The following is a 22,421-nucleotide window of genomic DNA, read 5'->3' as shown; positions in this document are numbered from 1 at the left end:
CAGTTCTATATCACCCCATCTCTGGGCGATCATGGAAATCTCCTCTTCATTCTGTGCGGATGCAGCCTTCAGATCATGCTTCTCATCCTTGTCCTTCTTCTTGAGAGGAGATTGTGTAGCGTAGTGACCAAGTTTGCCACACTGAAAGCACTTGATCTTCGAAGCATCTTTCTTTTTCTTTCACTGCTCATGCTGCACCTTATATGCGAGGGCTGCATTCTCATCCTCCTCCTTGGGCTTTGACCCACTGTTGCTGTTGCTACTGTCAAGCTTACACTTGACTAAGTCTCTCCTCATCTCTTCCTACTGAAGAGCGGCCCACATTCCTTCCTAGTCTGGCAATTTCCACCTGCCCAAGATGCTTTGGACTATTAGTTTTTGGTAGCATCAGAAGTGCTCTAGCCTTGAAAATTGGTGGAGAGGCTAAGGCACATGAGTTCTAAAGGAACGCATAAGCCGTTTGGTGAAATTCCACCCAGATTGTATTTTATTAAAATAATTAATATTTTTAATGGAGTTCCTAAGACTAAACTTAGGGAAATTAAAATATTAATGGGTATTAATCAAAATATGGGTGAGAATGATCTAGGAGGCAGATCAAGTCATGTTTTAATCTTAGCTGTTGATTAGAGACTTAATCTCGGTCATTGAAGACTCAACAGGAAAAGTATAAAATGGAGGCTTGGGGTTCATTTGGAAACACACAGAGAGAGAGAGAATTGATCTGGAGTTCGATTTCTCGGGCTAAGAAGCTGAGAAATTCGAACTAAGTGATCATTCAGCAACAGAGAGGTAGTGAGAATTCGGGAGAAGGACTTTCAGGAGAATATTGACGGAGAGGCGGAGAGAGCTTGCAGAAAGGCAGCGCGGTAGCTGGTAAATGCGAACGCTAAGCCAGTCTGGGCCCACGTAGTCCTAACGCAGAGCCAGAAGTGTCAGCGCAAATCTAAAAAGCTGCCTATCACGAAGAATCCAGAATTGCCGGAATAGCCGGAACTGCCGAGATAGCTGACACAGAGGGCAAAGAACCTGATGCAGGGCTGGCGCAGAGCCTATGTAGGGCCAACGCAGAAATAGCCGGGGTTAGCCAGTCTTGCGCCGGATCAGCCAAAATTTGCCAGGTGAAGTGAGGTAAAATGCACTTAGATTTTCCGCCAATATTTTCTCTCTAAAGGATTGCTAGATGAGCATCCTAGATTTGTATTCAGATATTTCTCCTGCATAATAATAAACTGTCAGAACTGCTGCACCGATTTTCCTGCATTGGGTTTTTCCAGGGACTATGTTTCTTGTTCTTTGCTTTGTTTTCTATTTCATGAGATCAAATATTTAATTAGTGTAGGCTGCAGAAGTAATTTGCTTCAATATTCAGAAGAATAACTTGATGAATGTAATTTAGAAATCAAGTAGGTGAAGTAGATTCAGATTTGCTGCAGTAGGGGTTCCTTCGAGTCTAGGAATTTTCACATGGACAAATACTTGCCACTCTTTTCAGAGTCAATCTCACCATCTTGGTAGGCTAAGGTGTTGACCCCACACCTGCTAACTCGTCACGGGTCTCCTGAATCTTTGCAAGGAACGGATCAATGTGTTCCCCCTTCTGCATCTGCGTGGATCTCATTTTCTGCTCCAAGTACATCTTCCGCTACTCGGAAGATCCCTGATATAGCGTGGACAAGCCATTCCACATCTCCTTTGCAGTCCCTTTGCCTGAGATGTGACATACTACATGATCCTTCACTCCGTTGAGGATCATCTGCTTGGCCTTCACCATCTCTCCCTTGTACTTTTTGAGTGGATCTGGATCCGCATGCTCAACTACCACATTGTCGATGTAGATCTTGAGAAAATGTTCATCCAGAAGGCATGCCATGCTCGCCTTCCAGATCACATAGTTGGATGCACCATCCAACTGATCCTAATCTCTCAATCCACTCGCTGCCATCTTTGCCAATGAAAAAGTCGAATTGCCTCCTTTCTTCTCTACGCAACATTGGGCTGGCCTACGCACTCCTCGTTGGAGTAGTAGACTTGCTGCTCCCTGCTGCTGCTCAGCTAATGAGAAATCAGACTTCTTGGCAGGAAGTCCTCCGAGGAAGAAATTCCCTCAAGTGTTTCTCTCTCTCCCATTGACGCTATTCTTCTAGCAACTGCTGCAAAATATCTGCGTCCCAGCTGAAGATCCACTCAAGGAAAATATGCTACTCACATTGGCCTCTGGAAAACTTCGATCTAGAGATTGAATTTCTCTATCGACACACTCAAAGAAATCGAATTCTCCTCAAAACTTCGACCTCCTTGGCCCACAAATTGCACTACCTCTGGGGTTTCGAATTGTTGCCTCTGCAGTATTTTCAAACTCCTCTTCCTTTTTGCTTCTGAGCTCTTCTGCTCACGATCTGTGCTTTGATACCATGTGATAAATCAGTTACCCAATTCCCACTGCTGCAAACTGATGATATTTCTCCTACTTGTTAAATTATTTGAACAAGTTACTTGCAGTGTTCTACGACAAATATTGAAATACACACTGTAGCCTACACAAATAAAAACTGTGGAAACTAAATACAACACATGAGAGAAATAAACTTCACACACATCTACACAATTATTTTTGGACAAATGTCCTTTGAAAAACCCAATGTGGGAAAACCGGTGCAACAACTGAGGGTATTATTATTATGCAGTAGTAAATTTGAGTACAATTCGTTGGATGCTCAACTGGCTATCCGATATGGAGAGAAACTGGACAAGACGAAATAGTGAGATTATCTCACCCAGTCACTGGAAGATCCGGCTCTGATCTGGTGAAGTGAGCCTCTATGTCCCTTCTGCGTCAGCGTTTGCATAAAACTGCGTCAACCCCATGCAATCTCTATGTCACCTCTGTTGGGGACTGCGCTGCTCTTCCTTCTGACCCTCTGCTAGCTAGAAACTTCGGCTCTTAGCCTCCCGGTCTCACACCCCGACTCCCGGCTTTTGAAACTCAATGTCCTCAACAGGAATTCGATCTCCCTTCAGGCGCTGGGTTGCCATTGCGTCAGCTCTCCATGGCCCAACGTTAGCCTCTCTGGACATCGTTCTACCCTTTGCGCCTTGTACTCCCGGCCCAGGAAAACTCCCCACCGGATACTATCCCTACCCCTCACTGCAAAATATTACTTCGAATTCCTCTTCCGGCAATTCCCGTGCTTTAGAAATTCGATCTTTTGATCTCCACTCGATGTGTCTTCCAAATGCCCATCAAGCCTCCTCTTATAATCTTTTTGTTGAGAACCAACGACCTAGATTAGATCCTAATCAATGGCTTAGATCATTTTGCCTTGATCCTCATCTTCTTCTAGAAGTTTCACCCACAGTTAGATTAATACCCTTCAATTATTTTAATTTCCTAAGTTTAGACTTAGGCACCCATTAAAAATAATTAATTATTTTAACAAAACTGTCTCTGGGTGGAATTTCCCAAAACGATTTTTGGGTATTGTGGAATGCATGTGTCCAAGCCTCCTGACAATTTTTGAGGCTTAGAACACATTCGATGCTACCAGAAATCAACACGGTCAAACCTAGTCAAACTCAACCTAAAATAGTTCAGTAAACTCGAGTCAATATCGGTCAAAGAGATAGAGAAACAACTTGTTCAAGATAGTCTACTCGTCTTCCTTTTCTCCACATGTGCGGCCGGCCAAGAGGCCTCAGAAAGATGAAGAAGAAACTTGCTTGGTTGGAGAAAAATGAGATGTCACATCATCTATATATATTAATCAAATGGGGGTAAATTAAACCAAGGGACACACCCTTTCATGAGGTGGGCCAACTTGTCTTCCTGGGCTGACTTGGTGCCCCAAAAATAAATTTTTATTTTGATTTTCTTAGGCTAATTTGGAGGCCTTTTTGGCATGCGGGAATACCTCCCAATGCTACACAAAAATAACATTATGCATTTGTAAACCAAGGAGCAACCAATAGGTATGGGTTAGGTTCAACAAATAAATTCATTAAAGCAAGTATTGAATTGAAATAAGCTTGATTATTGGCTTCTTGAGCCCTTACTCTATGTATTCTTCTTTGATAATATATTTTAGGCACAAGGATAAATATGGTCTCACCTTGAGAGTTTGATCCTGTGTTGTATCTTATTGTCATGTTTTGATTAGATGGAGTCACCAGATGAGATTTTGGAAGGAGATAATTACTAATTTGTTTGTGTTTCCAAATAATTAATCATTTCACTTTCTACATTCTTTTTGAGGCTCTTTGCTTTCGTTTTGATTCTAAGTAATCATGCCCTACCCTTTATATTTCGAAAATTTAAAGTTAGTGTATGGTTTAGATTCAACTAGTATTCAACAAATTTAATGAAACTTTAGTTGGATTCAATGTTTTACAAAACGGACTCGGATTCGGACTCGGCCGAGGATCGACTCGGAAACGGAAACGGAAACGGCAATGACTCGGCCGGCTCGATTTCAATGACTCGGTCGTTGTAAAAAATACATTAAATATTTATTTTTTTTATAAAAAAACATAATTTTAAATAGTTTAAACATAATTTTAAATATTTTCATTCAAGTTTCGAAACACACAACATTATAATATACATGGAAGACAACATATGATCAAAGTAGGCTCATGAACCAATCCATTATATCAAAATGGTACGGTGTACCCAATGGCAATAGTAAATACATAGTCAACTGTAGTCTGTCATACATGATCAAAGACTCAAGAGTCAAAACAAAATACAAATAACCAAGGAGGCTAGTAGCTACTGGCTACTGCCAGAGGAGCCAAGATCATCTCGACCAATCTCTGGATCATCATCATCAGAGGCAGAGCCAGACAAGGGGCCCCATGACTCCTCCTCATCATCATCGTCTCCAACTGCAACTGTAGAAGTGGTGCCAGTACCAGTACCACTAGGCTGTGAAGCAGATGCAAGCTGAGATAGAGTACAAATGCGGCTGCGCTTCACTCAAATGCATAAGACTGCTGTGAGTGAAATGAGAGCATTTGGCTGTCTTAAATAGAGTTTGGGAGGGGGAAATGGACCCCAAATGCATTTAACTAATCACATAAACCTTTTCATGTCCACAAACCCTAACCAAATCAGCCAAAAATCAGCAAAAAGTTAATTTTTTTCATGTTAAAACGCTGCCCAGCGGTTTGGAAACGGTACGGCCGTTTTTTGTCGTGACCCGGCCGGGTTGACCGGGTCAGCTATGACCCGGCCGAGTCATTGGCTGACTCGGCCGGGTCATAGCTGACCCGGTCACCGAGCCGAGTCATAGGGCCGGGTTGCAATTTTTTTTAATGACCCGGATCGAAACGGCCGTTTCGGAGTCAACCCGGCCGTTTCGTAAAACACTGGTTGGATTATACTATTATTTTTCTTGTTCAATCACATGGACTCTATTATGTGACTTAAACACCATTATTGGAAATGAAGATTTTTTCAATGCATGAGCAAGCATGTTCTAGTGGATACTTATAATACACTGTTTTGAAAATGCAATGTGATTATATCTTCTTGGGAAAATAACTTTATGTTTATTGAACTATTATTTTTGTAGTTGTTCTTGATGCTCCACTTGAATGACATATTCTTTCAGTTGTAACGAGTTATATGGAAGTCGAAGAATATTTTCATATGCACAAGAGTAAATAAAATATTGTTACATTTAATGAAAGTCATTTTGATCTTTTGTCTTGCTCTTACATAGAACACAAATTTTCTTTGTTGCAGTGTTGCACTTGTTATTGACAATCCAAGGCTATTGGATAGGCTGGCAGCAAATCTCAATGCTCTGGACACTATAAAATTTGTAGTACTCTTATGGGGAAAGAAGTCCAAGCTTGTTTCGTGCATAGGACAAGTACCATTATATGACTATGAGGAGCTAATATGTTTGGGTCGTGAAAGTCGAAAGTTTCAGCTAACAGAAAAGTCAATAGGTAGTCTCTAAAACAATGATAGTGGTTTCTACATGAAAAAATTGTTTATCCATCAAAATGCATTGCTGTATTTGGTGGCAACTGTTAATTGATATTTTCATTGTTATTAGTCACTTGTCTTTATATGGCAGGCCACACAAACTTTTCAAGGGATAAATATCTAGGCTAGTGGTTAACACATGGATATACCTTTGCATATGTTTTGTATATGTGATACAGAAAAAACAATAAAACATGGAGTTGGGGAATAATCTATTAGTCTCATCAGGTGCAAAATAGATAGTACACAAAATCCTTTAATAAATCTTGGCACTGTCTTTTAATCTCAATTATAAGGGTTTGGCATGGTTAGAATCTCTAATATGGTATTAACTCTTATACTCAAATTGTCAACGTCAAATAGGGATATTCAAGTTATAATATTTGATACCACATTAGATCCTTTGCATTGCAAGCAGAACTATTAAAAATATAACATGCAACTTCCTTCATAGGAAATTAATAAAAAATCTCAATCATGATTTTCCATTGGGACCTATTATCCAGGCCAACCCTTAATAAAAGGGGAACTTTCATTGAAAACAATGTAAGAAAAAAGAAAAGAAAAAAGAGAGCCTTAGTTTGAATTATTTTTCTCAAAATGCATGGCACTAATAAGGATTGACCCTGCCAGATATAACCCACCATCCTCTAACATAATCCATAACAATAGTTATGTAGGTCATTATCCAAAGTAAAAAAACCAGAGAAAAAGAATAAAAACTGATAAAAATTGCTCTCATAATCCATCTGTTACAATACTATATTAGGTTGTTTCCTTTGAAGATCAAACTCTGTTGTACCTTTTAACACAATATTTCCCTTCTTAACGAGTGTTACCTTCCAACATATGTTTGTGGATATTATTTGGGCTGAGCTTAGAGTTACAGAGTTTCCCCGTTTGACATTGATGGTTTGTGGACATTATACGGGATGGATTCAACATTACAAAACTCCACCATTCAACATTAACAGTTCATGAGTACCTTAGCCATATGGATACTATGTTACATAGATTTGTTCTAAACTTACCTTGTTCTGGAGTCATGTTGTAAGAGTTTTGGGGAGTATCTAGAGATTGTTGTTTCAAGGGGATAGCATACGTTGTTCTATTATTAGCAGCTTTTTAGTTCAGACTCGAGCATCCTATTTTTCTAGTTTTCCCCATGCATCAAAGTCACAAGCAGATTGGGGAGCATGCATATGGGGGATTGAGGATCGTTAGATGGGCACTTTCAAGTTTTTGATTTCACAAGTTTTAGAAGTTTCTAGTTTTAGAAACTTGGTGTTTTTCAGCAGCAAATGATGGTATATCTACCCATTGTAGAGATAGGGTTATGGTTCAAATTTGGGGTGAATTGGAGGAGTTTCTATTGGAAAAATTCTATAGTTTTTTTGTAAGCAAAGGTGCATCATTTCATTAGATCCTGCCAAAAATATACAATATAGCTTGCCATGGTCTGCCTCCTATGTCTCCTTAGTTGTCTTCATCTTCAAGCAGCTCCAATCCTTGTCCATCCTTCTGCAACTGATCCAAACCTTGCGCGAGCTTCTGCAACTCTTATGCAATCATCAAAATACCTTTGTAATCATCAAGACACCTGTAATACCTTTCCTAATCTTGAGGAAACATCCTCCATCCATGACCCAGTTAGGCACATCAATTCTGCATGCATACCAAGAGTGTCATAATGTGACAAATCCACCATAACATAATGGACATGTTGACATATTGGTTGGCATCAAGTACAACACATCAGCCATAATGCCCACAATTTGCAGAGATCGTGGGAGTTTGTAGGAGAATTGATTCATCTAGTAGCAGTGGCTCTTGTTTTTGTAGGACCGATTTCTTGTGGGAGCCATGAACTATTTTTGGAGTTTGAGTTTATTTTGTGAGGAGGCCACATTCCCCTTACTGAACTGAATTTTCTTGAGTAGCCGCGTTATTCCTTGTTGAAGTTTCTATCTCTACCAGTTAGAAACCCTCCATGCACTTTACTGATTTATTCCTACCTACTTGTTCCGTTACTTGACAAGTTATTTACAATGTAAATATTGAAAATAAACACTAGTGCATGCTCAACATATTACAGATCATCAACTGAAGGAAACAGATACAAGCACACAAAATGACACCATTATTTTTGGACCAATGTCCGCGGAAAAACCCAATGCGGGAAAACTTGTGCAACTATTTGAGGGTTTTCTTATTAAGCAATTTCAGAGTACAATATGGGTGCCAAATCTGGCTTTTACCCAACAGAGAATGCCCTTGGCAGTAGTACCTCTCAGTCTGAGACAGATGTCCCGGCTGAAACCCCGGATAAACCCTTCGGCAGCTCCTTAGCTAAAATCTACCCCAGAAACCCCAGTGTCAGCCTCTCTCTGGACTGTGTCAGCTTCTCTTTGCCCAATGCTGGCCCTGCGTCACCCTGAATGGGTCTGCGTTAGCCTCAAGAGGTCCTGCGTCAGCAACGCTGGCCTCTCCAAAGCACTGCGCAACACCTGGGTGCCTTTGCGTGGCCCTGAGTGCGCCTTGGCTGCTACTACGTCACTCTCTCTGGCTCTTGCGCTAATCTCCTGGCACTATCTCTGCCTCTCTGTCTCTCTGTATTCACTGCCCCTCAGCTGCAACTTCGATCACTGATTCTATTTCTCTTAGCAAACATCGCTCTAGAGAATAGAATGACAGATCATCTGGTGTGCTCTCCAAGTGACCCTTAAGCTGCCTCTTATACTTTTCTCGTTGACATATCAACGGCCAAGGTTAAGTCCCTAATCGACAACTAACATTAGATCTGGCTTGATCCATCTCTAAGTTTAGACTTACGGACTCCACTAAAAATATTAATTATTTTAATATCTCCTAAAGTGTTTAGAATCTGCCCAAACCCTTTCTGGGTATTGGATATCTCATGTGCCCCAACATCTCCACCAAATTTCATGGCTAGAGCACTTCCGATGCTATCCCATATCAACACTCTCTATTAGCGACGAGTGTGCTCTAGTAATACTCTTTATTGATTATCACCTTGATCATCCGGCATCAGTCCCTGTGTTGATGCTGGGCCTGCTGCCCATCATCCTCTGCATTGTTGTATCCTGTATTGCTGCCCATGGTTTTGCCATTGCCACTGCTGCATCTGTACGACGCAATGTTACTTGGGAGCGGGAGCGGGAGCGACCATTTTCAGAAGCTCCCGGTTTGGGAGCGAATCCCGGAGCGATTTTTTAAAAATATATATATTTTTTATATTTTTTAATTTTTGATACATATATGTCAACAAAAACATGTAGAATGATGAATTAGATATAAAAAACATAAAAAAGCATAGATTGAACCATATAACAACAATCATCTAGAAGTTATAATCTTCATCAACCACATCCGCAAGTTAGTAACATAGTAACATACAACATATTGAGTCTCATGATTCATCAATCTTAAAGTTTCAAGCTTTCAAAATTCAATATATAACATTTATCATCATTGATCACCAAAGTTGTACTTGTAAGCTAAGTGTAACCATTACAACAAATAATATCTAACATGAAATGAAATGTTATAAAATGAAATGAAATGAAACAACTTTCAACTTTCATGAAGCATCATATTCATAATTCATTACTAATGAGTTATAATTGCCAACTTCAAACTTAAATTGTCATATATTGTTTAAAAAAATATCATAATAAATATGAAAGAGTCAATAGTTATAAAAGCTACTAGAAACTAGAAAAGAGAAGTAAATCTATTATCTATTTCTTATGCTTGGGCCTCTTGCCACCACGAGAAATGTCTAATTTTTTAGTCTTGTTGCAAAATCAGGATCTTTGTCATTAATATCACCCTCCAAGCATTAATATCCGGAGGTATCTTTGTCATTACCTTTGTATCTGTATAGGGATCTTTGTCATTAATATCACCCTCTAAGCATTAACATAAGATAGAAAAAGCATAGCATGTCAAGTCAAGATTTTGTTTGAGTGATGCGTACATTTTTAGAAGGGTCATGATAGAGGAGTTCGACAACCATTGTCACTAACATCAAGGTACATAGAGGGATTGGTACTCTTGATTAAATATGAGTTCCATACCCTAATACATGACAAAATTCAATGGAAACATTGCAATCCCCCAATCCTGAAATCCTGAAAAACTGATAAGTCTGCTGGATTTTGAATGAAATCTAAAATTCTACTTTCTCCATATGAAATCCAATGAGGACGAAACCACTCTCAAACATCCTGAGTCATTTCATGGTAATGTTAAAAATTTAAGTAAAAGGATGAAAATGAAAATTAAAGAAAATGTCACTTTTACTTTAAGTTGCCCCACTCAAAAACTATTTGTTTCTTTCAAAAAAAATTGCATTTCGAACATTACTACAAAAAAAAAAATGCAAAAAAGGCAAAACGCTCCCGAAAAGGCAGGGAGCGAAATTTTTTTTAGGGAGCGCGCTCCCGACCCGCTCCCCAGTCGCTCCCGCCCGGAGTGCGGATCGGGAGCGGGAGCGAGGGGGGGGGGCGCTCCCCCGCAACACTGGTACGACGACTCCCTCTGCATCCGTGCTTCTGTTGGTCGTTTCTCCCAACACTGCATCCACACTACAACTCCTCTCATCATGCTGCATCGTGCTACCCACTGTTGCACTGCAGCTCAGTGGCTGAGAAGTAAGTAACTGTTCTCCCAACTTTGATCTCTCTGTTGGGCTAGAGACACCAGCTGATGTTGAAGCTCCCTCTGCCATTGACAAGTGTTCCCTCTCTGACCTTTGTGCTGCTGCAACAACATCCTGCATCTCGCACCGTTGCACACCTCTCTGTGCCATCCTGCACTGGTGCAACACTCCAGTGCCTCTCGCACTGCTGTAGCCTGCTAGCCTCGCGCTGTCCTAGGAATTCTACACTGTAGCTCTCTCTGCTGCTTCATCTGCATCCGTCTCTACCCACATCAGCCAGTCTTGCTACTCCTCTTCAGGGCTCCCGTAGCAAGGTCTAATCCAAGAGGCTGGGTACCTCGAGGATCCTACCCCTCATCGCATGTAGTTTGCTTGACTACAACTTGATGTCTCCTCACTTCCACTCAAGTGGTGCGTGTGCACTCCTGGCACAGTCATCGTCTGTCTCCACTTCCTTCTCTGCCCTTGCTGGCACTGCCTTAGTCTCGGAAGACTCTCCCTTACTCTTCTTCCTTGGACACTGGGTCGCATAATGGCCCAGCGCCCCACAGTGGAAGCACTTGATCTTGGAGAGATCCTTCTTCTTCTGTTTTTCTTGCTTTCCCTCAGATGCTAGGGCAACATCTTCCTCCTCTTCCTTTTTGACTCTGATCCCCTTGCTGCTGCTTCTCTCCTTTGTCTGCCGTATGATCTCTTCTTGGCAAAGAGCCGCCCACATCTCATCCCAAGGTGGAAGTGTCCCTCTGCCCAGTATACTTTGGACAAATACCTCTCAGTCTTCTGAGATTGCATTCAGGGATGTCCTCACAATCAATTTCTGATCTGGCGTGGCTTCAATGGAAGTCAACTGATCTCGGAGCTCATTCAGTCCTCCGAGGAAGGTGTCAATCGGTTCTCCCTTCTTCAACTGATATGACCTTAGCTGATTTTCTAGTAACATCCTTCTCTGCACAGAAGTATGCTGGTACAATTTCTTTAGGGCCTCCCACATCTCATTTTCCGTTTCCTTCTCGGGAATGTGTGGTACTACATGATCCTTGACCCCATCAAGGATGATGCTCTTGGACCTCGTCATTTTCTCCTCGTACTTGTTGTTCTCAGCTGGGTCGACTAGGATAACTATCGTCTTCAAGGCGAAGTGCTTGACACGATTTTTGTCAAGTACGGATAAGATTTTGGTCTTCAGACTGCAAAGTTTGACGCTCCGTCCAGTCTATCCTGGTCTCTTACTTCATGTAGTGACATGATGCTCTTTTACTTCCCTCGTGGAAGTTCTCGAAGTGACTCCCTCTGAGTCTCGATTTCCCTCTTGGAAATCCTTCTGCCGATGTCAAGATGCTCCCTACTCTGATCGTCTGTGCAATCGTACGACTGATCCTGATTTCTTGGCTAGAAACCCTCGGTAGCAACTCCCTCCTCTTGGCCTTGCCCTGTCAGGTATTGTTCTGACTATAGTACCTCACCAGCTCCACTCTGCAACTTTCCCACAGCCTCCTAAACCCTAGCGACCTGAAGGTGAGAGCTCTTACGCTCTGCACAATCCCGATACCAGTAACTCAGCCTCCTCATCCAACTGTGTCAGCCCTCCTAGCTTCTGCATGGCTCTGCGTGAGTCTCCCTTTGCCTCCCTTAGCCTCTGCGCTGCCTCTTCTTGGCTCAACCTTGATGATGCAGGCATTGGGTCGCCCTTTCCTTGTTGCTGTTATGCTAGAAATAGCTTTTGTCACTCGGGACAACTGTTTTCTGCTGCTATTGCTCCACTCGGCTGATGTACTCAGTTCTCCTGTGATCTGCAACCACACTCTGATACCATGTTGAAGTTTCTAAGTCTACCAGTTAGAAACCCTCCATGCACTTTACTGATTTATTCCTACCTACTTGTTCCATTACTTAACAAGTTATTTACAATGTAAATACTGAAAATAAACACTAGTGCATGCTCAACATATTACAGATCATCAATTGAAGGAAACAAATACAACCACACAAAATGACACTGTTATTTCTGGACCAATGTCCTCGGAAAAACCCAATGCTGGAAACTGGTGCAACTATTTGAGGGTTTTCTTATTAAGAAATTTCAGAGTACAATATGGGTGCCAACCAATGCGGGAAACCGGTGCAACTATTTGAGGGTTTTCTTACTAAGCAATTTCAAAGTACAATATGGGTGCCAAATCCGGCTTACCCAACAGAGAATGCCCTTGGCAGTAGTACCTCTCAGTCTGAGACAGATGTCCCAGTTGAAACCTCGGATAAACCCTCGACAGCTCCTCAGCTCCAATCTACCCCAGAAACCCCAATGTCAGCCTCTCTCTACCCAGCGCTGGTCCTGCGTCACCCTGAATGGGTTTGCGTCAGCCTCAGGAGGTCCTACGTCAGCCTTCTGGCCCTCTGCATCAGCAACGCTGGTCTTTCTGAAGGACTGCACAGCTCTTGGCTGCCTCTGCATGGCCCTGGTTGCTACTGCATCACTCTCTTTGGCTCTTGTGCTGATCTCCTGGCACTATCTCTGCCTCTCTGTCTCTCTGTACTCACTGCCCCTCAACTACAACTCCGATCACTGATTCTATCTCTCTTAGCAAACCTCGCTCTAGAGAATAGAATGACTGATCATCTGGTGTACTCTCCAAGTGACCCTCAAGCCTGCTCTTATACTTTTCTCGTTGACATATCAACGACCGAGATTAAGTCCCTAATTGATGGCTAAGATTAGATATGGCTTGATCCATGTCTTTTGGACCATTTTAACACAGTTTTATATTAATCCACATTAATATTTTAATTTCCCTAAGTTTAGACTTGGGGACTCCATTAAAACTATTAATTATTTTAATATCTCCTAAACTGTTTAGAGTCTTCCCAAACCCTTTCTGGGTATTGGAGATCTCATGTACCCCAACCTCTCCACCAAATTTCGTGGCTAGAGCACATACGATGCTACCCCAAATCAACATTCCTTGAGGGTCGAGTTTATTGGGAGGTCACAGTTGCATTTTGAAGGCCATATTCTTTTGTGGGCAGCCTTATTCTTCATCCATTTCTTGCATCCAAATTGAGCTATTGCTGAAGCAGTTTGTGGGTTCCAAAAATAAATTTGCATGTAATTTCCTGATCTAGTTTAATAAAATTTGACTGGGACAATTGGTGTTTATTTGGTGAATCTTATTGAATAAAATAATTAGGTGGTGGTCTTTTAATTCTATTGTGTAATGTCTCTCATTATTCGCATGCAAAGTGTCTGAATAAATAATTGCTTGCAAAGTGTTTGTCTAAACACCTGAAGAAAAAATTAAAAATTTTACAAGTTAAATCAGTATTTAAGTAAGGGGGATATTGCATTTTGGAATGGGTGGATATTAGTGATATTAAAATTTTTCCATGGAATAAACTTGTGCCCAAAATGGGTAAGAGGTCCAGAAAAAATTAAATCGACAATACTTGAGAAAAATAGGCAAGCATTAACAAATGCAGGAATATATGTTTTTTTCTTTCAATTTTTTAAATAGAAACCAGCAACAGTATCTAGAAATTGCATTGCGACATAAATATCATAAAAAATTAACATATAAGATGTGTGGGATGCTAATTGATATATCAAAGTCAATACAGAGTCCTACTAGTTGTCCATTCAAGGACACCAAATTAAATAATCAAATACAAAATGAAATTATATATAATGTATTTCATCATGATTACTCATCTACAACTATCAATATAGCATCTAGCTATCAGTTCCCTCTCCCTCTTCCCTACTTATGGGAAAAGGTAAGATCTCCTTTGCCACTAGAAAGTTTTGGAGCATTAGCCTAACACCCATTGGTGGATGACTAAGTATGAAGCTGTGTATAGGCTGGGGATGAGGCTTCCTCATAATTCTCCTCAGTCCCAGTGTCTTCTTATTAAACTAGCTCCTTGACCCCTAACAAGGGTAGGTCATCCAGATCCTCCCCTGCACCATGAAAATGTAAAAATATCTCGACAAAACAGCAAAATGGTTTTAATTCAAAATAAAAATTTCACCTCTTAACAAGAGACTTCGTGGATCTTATCCCTGTCAATTTTCAGCATAAAGGCTGTTAAGAAATATAAATAAAACAGCAGAGATAGTGGACAAAATTTCAATACTTAAGAACCTCAATCATCAAGGAAATCCAAAAGAAAAGATACCATTGTGTTCTGATAAGTTCCAACCCTCTGGGGAAATCTTCTTATGCAAAAATCAGATCTGAAAACACTTCTTAACAGCTGTAAAAAGTTAAAACAGCATCAAAAGTTAAAACAGTTGTTATCTTCTTCAATTACAATGTTAAAATATTCAAATCAGCAAGACATATATAGCTGGAAATTACAAACAGTGAAGAATATCGATAGCTAAAAATCAATCTGCAATTTACACAAAGTATTGAACAGCTGAAAACTTCATTATATGATGTTCAAGTACATACCATAGCCTTATCATGAGGCTAGTAAAATCCACCAGCTCACCAAAGCCCTAGCAAGGGAAAATAATGGAAATCCTCTAATAAAGTTATCAAACTCCTCAAAATTGGATATTATAGATAAGTGTGCAAGCAGTAGTCCATTAGTTGCTATAACTCCTCAAACATAGGGAAACCTCAACATGTGTCCCAATAAGACATGGAACACTCCTCAAATCATTCTAAACCAACCCCACATAAAGTGGATCTACATCGATATAAGTGTAGAGTGGGAAATATTTGCTAATTCTTTAAAACAAGAATGCCCTCAGAGAATGTGTATAAAACCTCAATCTATGCATTATGACCAAATCAAACTCATCATCAAGTGTGCCAAGGTATAGATCCACCCAAAAGAATGGATGACATAGGAGAATGTGCATGAAGGGTGGCATGCTTTCCAAAATTATGCATAAAATAACTAAAAGCATTTGCTATTTTATGAAATCACAGGCCTATACCATCAACACTTTCGACACCAAGGGAAAAAGAAAGAGGGTGCTCTATAAAAATGTGCAATAAGGTGGAGTTCTCTACGCAAGTGTGCACTCCTCATGATGACATTTCATATGTCAAGGATTCCAAGATAAGCAATGTGCATCTCATCAATCCAATTAAACCATCATAAAACCCAAGGTGTACAACTCAACAGATATGATGCCAAAAACTTATGAACCCCTAAAGTAATAGGTGCTCCTCCCCAGTGTACACCAAGATAAATATGAACGGATGCCCAACAACCAAGCACTATCTCAAAGCAACTAATCCAATAATGAACCACAAGACTTTGGGGAAACCCTTTGTTGATGGGTTTCCCTCTCCATGCAATATGCTAGGGTCGAATCAAATGTAACCATGTACGTCAAGACCCTCGTAAAGTCTAGAACTGATCAATGTCCAAACGTATCATGCAAGTCTCTAAATATGCAGTGTTGATGCCAACAAAAGAGGATAATCCATGAGAAAATAGGCATCAGAAAATGCAACCAGTAGCCATCAAGATACAAATCTTCCAAATGCAGCTTGCTTGGGCAGGGTCTTCACCCTGGAATAATCCTCATGCTATATGAAAGGTAACACCTCTCTTTATGAAGAAGAGCCGATCTTTAGCTTTAATTTCTAGTTGCCCTTGAACCTAATTTCTTTCTCTATTCTATATTTGTATTTTTCTTTTTCTATTACTCGTATCTATGCGTATCAACACTGGATCAGGCACTTTCTTGGCTTTTATTATACTAGAATCTTTCTCATTGACTCATCTTGGTTATCTACAGGCATAAATTTAACTCAATTGCACAGTAAAGTTTTGTAGACAAGAAGGAAATTTCGGAACCTTATGCAGGCTTTTCCTTTTACAGGTGACAGAACCAAACATGTGGCTATTTCATCTAATGATGTTGCAACCATTGTGTATACGAGTGGGACAACTGGAAACCCAAAAGGTGTTATTCTTACTCATGGAAATTTGCTGCATCAGGTTGGTATTTGTGATCATACAAATTACTAAGAGATCTTTAATGCTTACTATTTTTGGACAACACTAGACTGTACTTTAGATTTGCATGCTAATAAAGTCTTTAACCATTATATGTTGTCAGGCCATGCATTTAGGGGTTATTTTGCCTGCTCAAACTGGAGATAGATTTCTTAGTTATCTACCATCCTGGCATATGTATGAACGTTCAGTTGAGTATTTTATATTTACTCGCGGGATTGTGCAAGTTTACACAAACGTGAAGAATTTGAAGGTATGTAGAAGTCTTGTAGGTAAAAGGATAGTAGTCGATGCAATTATTTTATTAATGTATATACTTTTAACTCAAGTTCATATTTCAAAATTTATATAACATACCCTTGATGAATCTTTCATTCTTTTGCATGAAGGCGCTGTTAAGTTGTTCAAGTGACTTGTAGTTTTCATCATAGGAATCTAAGAATAAAAGAGGGATTCTTTTATGGAAAATAAATAACCCTAGCTGCGAGTTATATGACTAGGTAATAGATGTAATGTTCCAAAATAAGAAAAACAGTGATATGCAAGAAAATACTAATTTTTCGCCACAGAAATTTTATAACAATTAGAACACACCCATAACAATCGGAAATATGGAAGCAACTGAACCATTTTATTATAAACTGGTGCAAGAGTACAAAATATGGAAGGAATGCACCTGGGCTTGCCTCAAAGGCAAGTGGAGCAAAGCCTAGGTGAAGCAATGATAATCCGGAGCTACAATCAACTGACCAACTGCTACACCGCACAGTCCCCAATAATTCTACACTATCTGCTGCAAAGATATGGCTGAAAACCCCACCTCCGGTGCTCAGAAAATTCTGTAAAATTATTTCTAAGCACCTTAGGTAAAACCCACAAAAACCCAGAAATGGTCTGACTTGGTTTTGACCTTCCAAAATCGACCCCCAAAAGGCCCTACGCCCTCCAAAACTGCTGAAGCACACTGCCTGCCAATACACCAGAAAAATCCTCCACAAATACTCCAAAAAAGTAGCAATCCCCTCCACTAATGCTTCCCTTATTTCTCTTGACAAAGATTAGCTTCAATTGCTGAGTCTCCACCTCCCACATGTGCTCAATATCTTCCCTCTATGCTGGCCCAGGAAATGCAAAATCCCCACTGAATGATAGCTCTCTTCTCCAACCCAAAAACTCACCCAAATGTAAGCAAATCACCAACGCTTCTCTTTTGGAATTTCTCTTGACAAAAGCTTCCCTAAAGAATGCAAAATATCTCAACTCGGTTTCTTCCACTTTGTCCTCCAGAAATACGCATCCCCTCGAGAGACTGAATACAAATGATGAAAACCACATTGAAAATCACCTCTGGAAGATTATAAGTGAACCTCTCTAGGGTGGCACTCAAAGTGTCCCGAAGAAAGGGTGAGTTCTTCCCTTGGAAAACTCTTGCTAAACAACAAGTGACCTGACTAAGCAGCTCGAGCAACTAAGAAGAAATTCGATATGCCAAAAATGATTAAATGAGGGGTGTTTCCTTATTTTTATAGATTTCGTGGAGCCTTTTTCCGTCCATTTTCCCTCCTTCATTTGTCCCTCACTAAGCCGTCGACTTTCCCTCTCACGCAATTCGAACTATTGGCTTAGGGAGTGCGTATTTTCCTTGTGTCGGTGGCCCCCACATGCTTCTAACAAAAACAAAATAACTTACTTCTAGTTCGTATGTCTCCTAAGAAATTTGAATGGGCCCCATCTCCTCCAAAATTGGCCCCAAAATGTAGAAATTAATCTTGTTCCAAAATAATTTAGGAAGGGACATTACAACCCTCCCCTCCCAAATGATGCTTGTCCCCAAGCAACTTCAATGCTGGATATTCAAGTATATGCTCACCCTCCCAAGTAGCATCGTCATCTGACAAGCTCCAACGCACCAAGTATTCTCTAATTATCCTACTTCTAAACTTCCTTTCCCTGGTCTCCAAGATGGCTTCCGGTTCCAAAACCAATGCCCCTCATCATCAAGTGGAGGCAACTCTACAACTGCTGTAACTTGTTGCCCAACACCCTCGAGGCATGAAACATGGAAAATATTTTGGATCTTGCTCGCTGGCGGTAGCTCCAACTCATATGCTACCTCTCCAAGCCTCTTGATCACCCTGTAGGGCCCATAAAATCGTGGTTGCAGCTTTTCGGCTCCCTTCTGTTTTAGAGTGGACTATCGGTACAACTGCAATCGAAGGTACACCAAGTCCCCTTCCTCAAAATGCCTCTTAGCCCGATGCTTGTCATCATATATCTTCTATTGATTCTGAGCTGTTTGCAAATTATCCTTAAGAGCCTTGAGGATGTCTTGGCTCTCTAGGATCCAATCTTTGGCCTTTGGGGCCTGACTGTCTCCAAAAACAATGTCAGCAAAAGATAAAGCATCATAACCATATAGAGCATAGAAAGGAGTCATACCAATGGACATATGATGTGTAGTGTTGTAGCAGTACTCTCTCAAGTGCAGCGATCGAATCCATGCCCTTTGCTACCTTGTCACATAGTTCCTGAGATAACCCTCTAACCATTTGTTCACCCTCTCTGTTTGGTCGTCAGTCTGTGGATAGTAACTGGTGCTCGGGGTGAGCTTGGTATCTACTAGCTTGAAAAGCTCCTACTAGAATCCCCCCATAAATCGGCTGTCCAGGTCACTGACTATAGTCTTAGGGAGTCCGTGTAGGCGGAAGACCTCCTTGAAGAACAACTCTGCCTCCTGTGAAGCTAAATACCGTGTCAGAATGGCAAAGAAATGTACGAACTTGGTCAGTCGGTCAACCACCACAAAAATGCAATCTTTCTCCTGCACTGAGGGAAGCCCCGTGATGAAGTCCATAGAGATACTTTCCCATTTCCCCTCAAGAATGGGGAGAGGCTGCAACAATCCTGCTGGATGGGTCAACTCCCCCTTGTTCCTCTGACAAACCTCACACTCATGCACATATCTCAATACGTCCCCCTTGAGGCCCTTCTAGGCGAAGTGCTCTCTCTGCCATGTAGGTCTTTTTTAATCCCTGGTGCCCAGACAAAGGGGAATCATGAGCTGCATGAAGGATATGCTCCCTCCACTGTGACCCTGAAACCAAAAATATGTGCCCCTTGTAGTAAATAACCTCGTCCATCACCCTATAGCGCTCATCTGCAAAACTGCCCTCCAAGATCTCGCATGCTCGGGGATCCTTGGAGTACTCCACTAATAGTTGTGCTTTCCACTCATGGTAGATGCTCATGAGTGAAGTCCTACGGGCCTCCTGGATAGTGCATCGTCTACCACATTGTGCTTCCCCTGCACATACTCAATATCAAAATCGTAGGCCTGCACCTTACTAATCCATCTCTATTGTCTATCTTTGAGGCCTTGTTGCCCCATGAAGTGGCGAAGACTCTTGTGATCTGTCTTCACCCGAAACCGGTTACCCACCAAGTACCATTGAAACTTGACCATTGCATGCATTATGGCCAACATCCCCTTGTCGTATATGGAATACGACCTCTCATGTGGTAGGAGCTTCCGGCTCTCGAAAGCAATGGGGTGCCCACCTTGGGATAAGACTGCCTTGATCCCCTCACTCGATGCATGGCACTCCAATTTGAAGGGTTGTGTGATGTCTGGGAGTGCTAATACCGGGCAACAACTCATCACCTCCTTGAGGCGATTGAATGTTGTCTGAGCTCCATCTGTCCATGCAAAAGCCCCCTTCTTAGTCAGATCAGTAAGGGGTGTTGCCAACTGTGAGAAGCCCTTAACGAACTTCCAGTAATAAGTACAAATGCCCAAGAATCCTCTCAGTGTTGTCACATCTCTAGGCACTGGCCAATCCCGAATGGCCCTGATCTTCTCCTTGTGCACCTTGACCCCATTTGCGCCTATGATGTGTCCCAAGTAGATCATCTTCGTCAGCCCAAACTCGCACTTGGACATCTTGGTGTAGAACTGTTGCTCCTCCAAGATACATAACACCGTCTCTAGATGTTGCAAGTGCTCCTCCCACGTCCTGTTGTAGATCAAGATATCATCAAAGAATATCAGCACAAATCTCTTTAGCTGACTACTGAACACATGGTTCATCCATGACTGAAAGGTAGCAAGTGCGTTGGTCAACCCAAAGGGCATGACCAAGAACTCAAAATGCCCATAATGACATATGAAAGTTGTCTTCAAGATATCCTGCCCCCTCACCCAAATCTGATGATACCCAGACTGCAAGTCTATCTTAGAGAAGTATTTGGCTCTTCTAAGCCAATCCATCAGCTCATTTATACACGGAATGGGATACCGGTTCTTCAATGTCTTCTTGTTGAGTGCCCTGTAGTCAATGCACATGCGTAGAGTCCCATCCTTCTTCACCAACATGACTGAAGAAGCGAATGGACTGGAACTCAGTCTGATGTGGCCCAATGCCAATAGCTCCCTGATGGCTCTCTCAATCTCATCCTTATAGCCTTTGCGATGCCTATAGGGTGTAGTAATGACTAGCTGCACACCCGACTCCAACTCTATAGTGTGCTTAAACCCCCTGTGAGGTGGTTGCCTTGGTGGTATATCTCCGAAAACCACTGGATATCTGTCTAGTATCCCATGTATGTTTGGATGTGGTGGCTTGGTCCATCCCCCAGCGTCTGAAATCCTTAGCTCTACTGTCCATGCTATGTTACCATGCCTCAAATCCACCTCCATCCTGTGGGTCGAAACTGTCTATGGAGGATATGAATGCATGGCTTGAAGAACCACTAGCTTACGATCCGGCCCAGTAAACTCCATCTCTAGTTTCCTCCAGTGGGTGGTAACTCGACCAAGGGAATACAACCATTGGACAACCATCACCGCATTGGTGTTTGGCACGTCCACCACGAAGAAATGGTCTGTCATCGAATAGTTCCCCATGGTCACTGTCAAAGCGGGAACATATCGAGTGCACTACATAGTCCTGTCTCTTGGTACTAGAACTGAAAACCCCTCAAACTCTGCAATGGTGATGCCTCTCCTCTAGACCATCTCAGCATCAATAAAATTGTGGGTGGCCCAACTGTCTACTAAGACTAAGACACGTTGCCCCTGCACTTTGCCTTTGATCCTCATGGTCAAAAATTTGGGAACCACACACAAAGAGGCTAGGACTCGGCCAAATGGTGCAAAAGATGCTCCCCCATGTGGTGGCGGTGGTGGTGGTCCCCCCTCTGCCGGATCCTCGCTGTCTCCCCCACCAAGCTCCAACTCCACCTCATCCTCCTATTCATTGTCCGAGAAGACCTCGATGTAATGGGCCTTTCCTGTTGTGCACTTATGGCCTGATGCCCATGGCTCTCGACATGTAAAACACAACTTCCTCCTTAGGTCTCTCCTAGTCTCATCATCCAACTGCCCTCGCCCTTGGGCTGCTCTCTGTTCTGGGGGTTCTCTAGTGTCATTCTCCTTCTGAGTGTGGGGAGTGCGTGGTGGAAAGGGTGCCTGAGTCTTGGGGATTCCCCCCTACAATTTTCTTGTACAAGTTAGAACCTTCGGTAGAGTAGACGGCCTGTGTGACTTCACCAGTCCACGTAGTGGCTTCGTCAACCTCTCTACAAATGTGTATACTCGCTTAGCATCTGAAAAATCCCGCACCATGACAGAGACCCTCAGGAACTCTGATATATTGCTCTGCATGTCCCACACATCCTATTTGCATGAGCTGGGTCAATTCCTTGAAGTGAGCTTCCGGATCCCTCTAATCAAAACGCTCCACTACTCTCTGTGTGAAATCCTCATAG

The 22,421-nt window shown here is 41.8% G+C and overlaps 1 protein-coding gene across 3 annotated transcripts in view; it reads left to right on the top strand.

The window, feature by feature from the left end:
* The window catches only part of LOC149217954 (long-chain-fatty-acid--[acyl-carrier-protein] ligase AEE15, chloroplastic-like), a 447,245-nt gene that overhangs the window by 185,984 nt on the left and 238,840 nt on the right, over positions 1-22,421 (top strand). For all 3 annotated transcript variants that reach the window (XM_089393097.1, XM_089393099.1, XM_089393098.1), the window contains 3 exons: positions 5,747-5,955; positions 16,519-16,637; positions 16,759-16,908. In XM_089393097.1, coding sequence (XP_089249223.1) covers positions 5,747-5,955; positions 16,519-16,637; positions 16,759-16,908 — 478 coding nt within the window. The remainder of the gene's footprint in view (positions 1-5,746; positions 5,956-16,518; positions 16,638-16,758; positions 16,909-22,421) is intronic.

The sequence above is a fragment of the Pinus tabuliformis genome, chromosome 1_1, assembly GCF_031772625.1.
Source record: "Pinus tabuliformis cultivar Carrire ecotype Pingquan chromosome 1_1, CPIR1, whole genome shotgun sequence".
NCBI lineage: Eukaryota > Viridiplantae > Streptophyta > Pinopsida > Pinales > Pinaceae > Pinus > Pinus tabuliformis.
The sequence above is the reverse complement of the archived record's forward strand: the minus strand, read 5'-3'. Positions and strand labels throughout refer to the sequence as shown.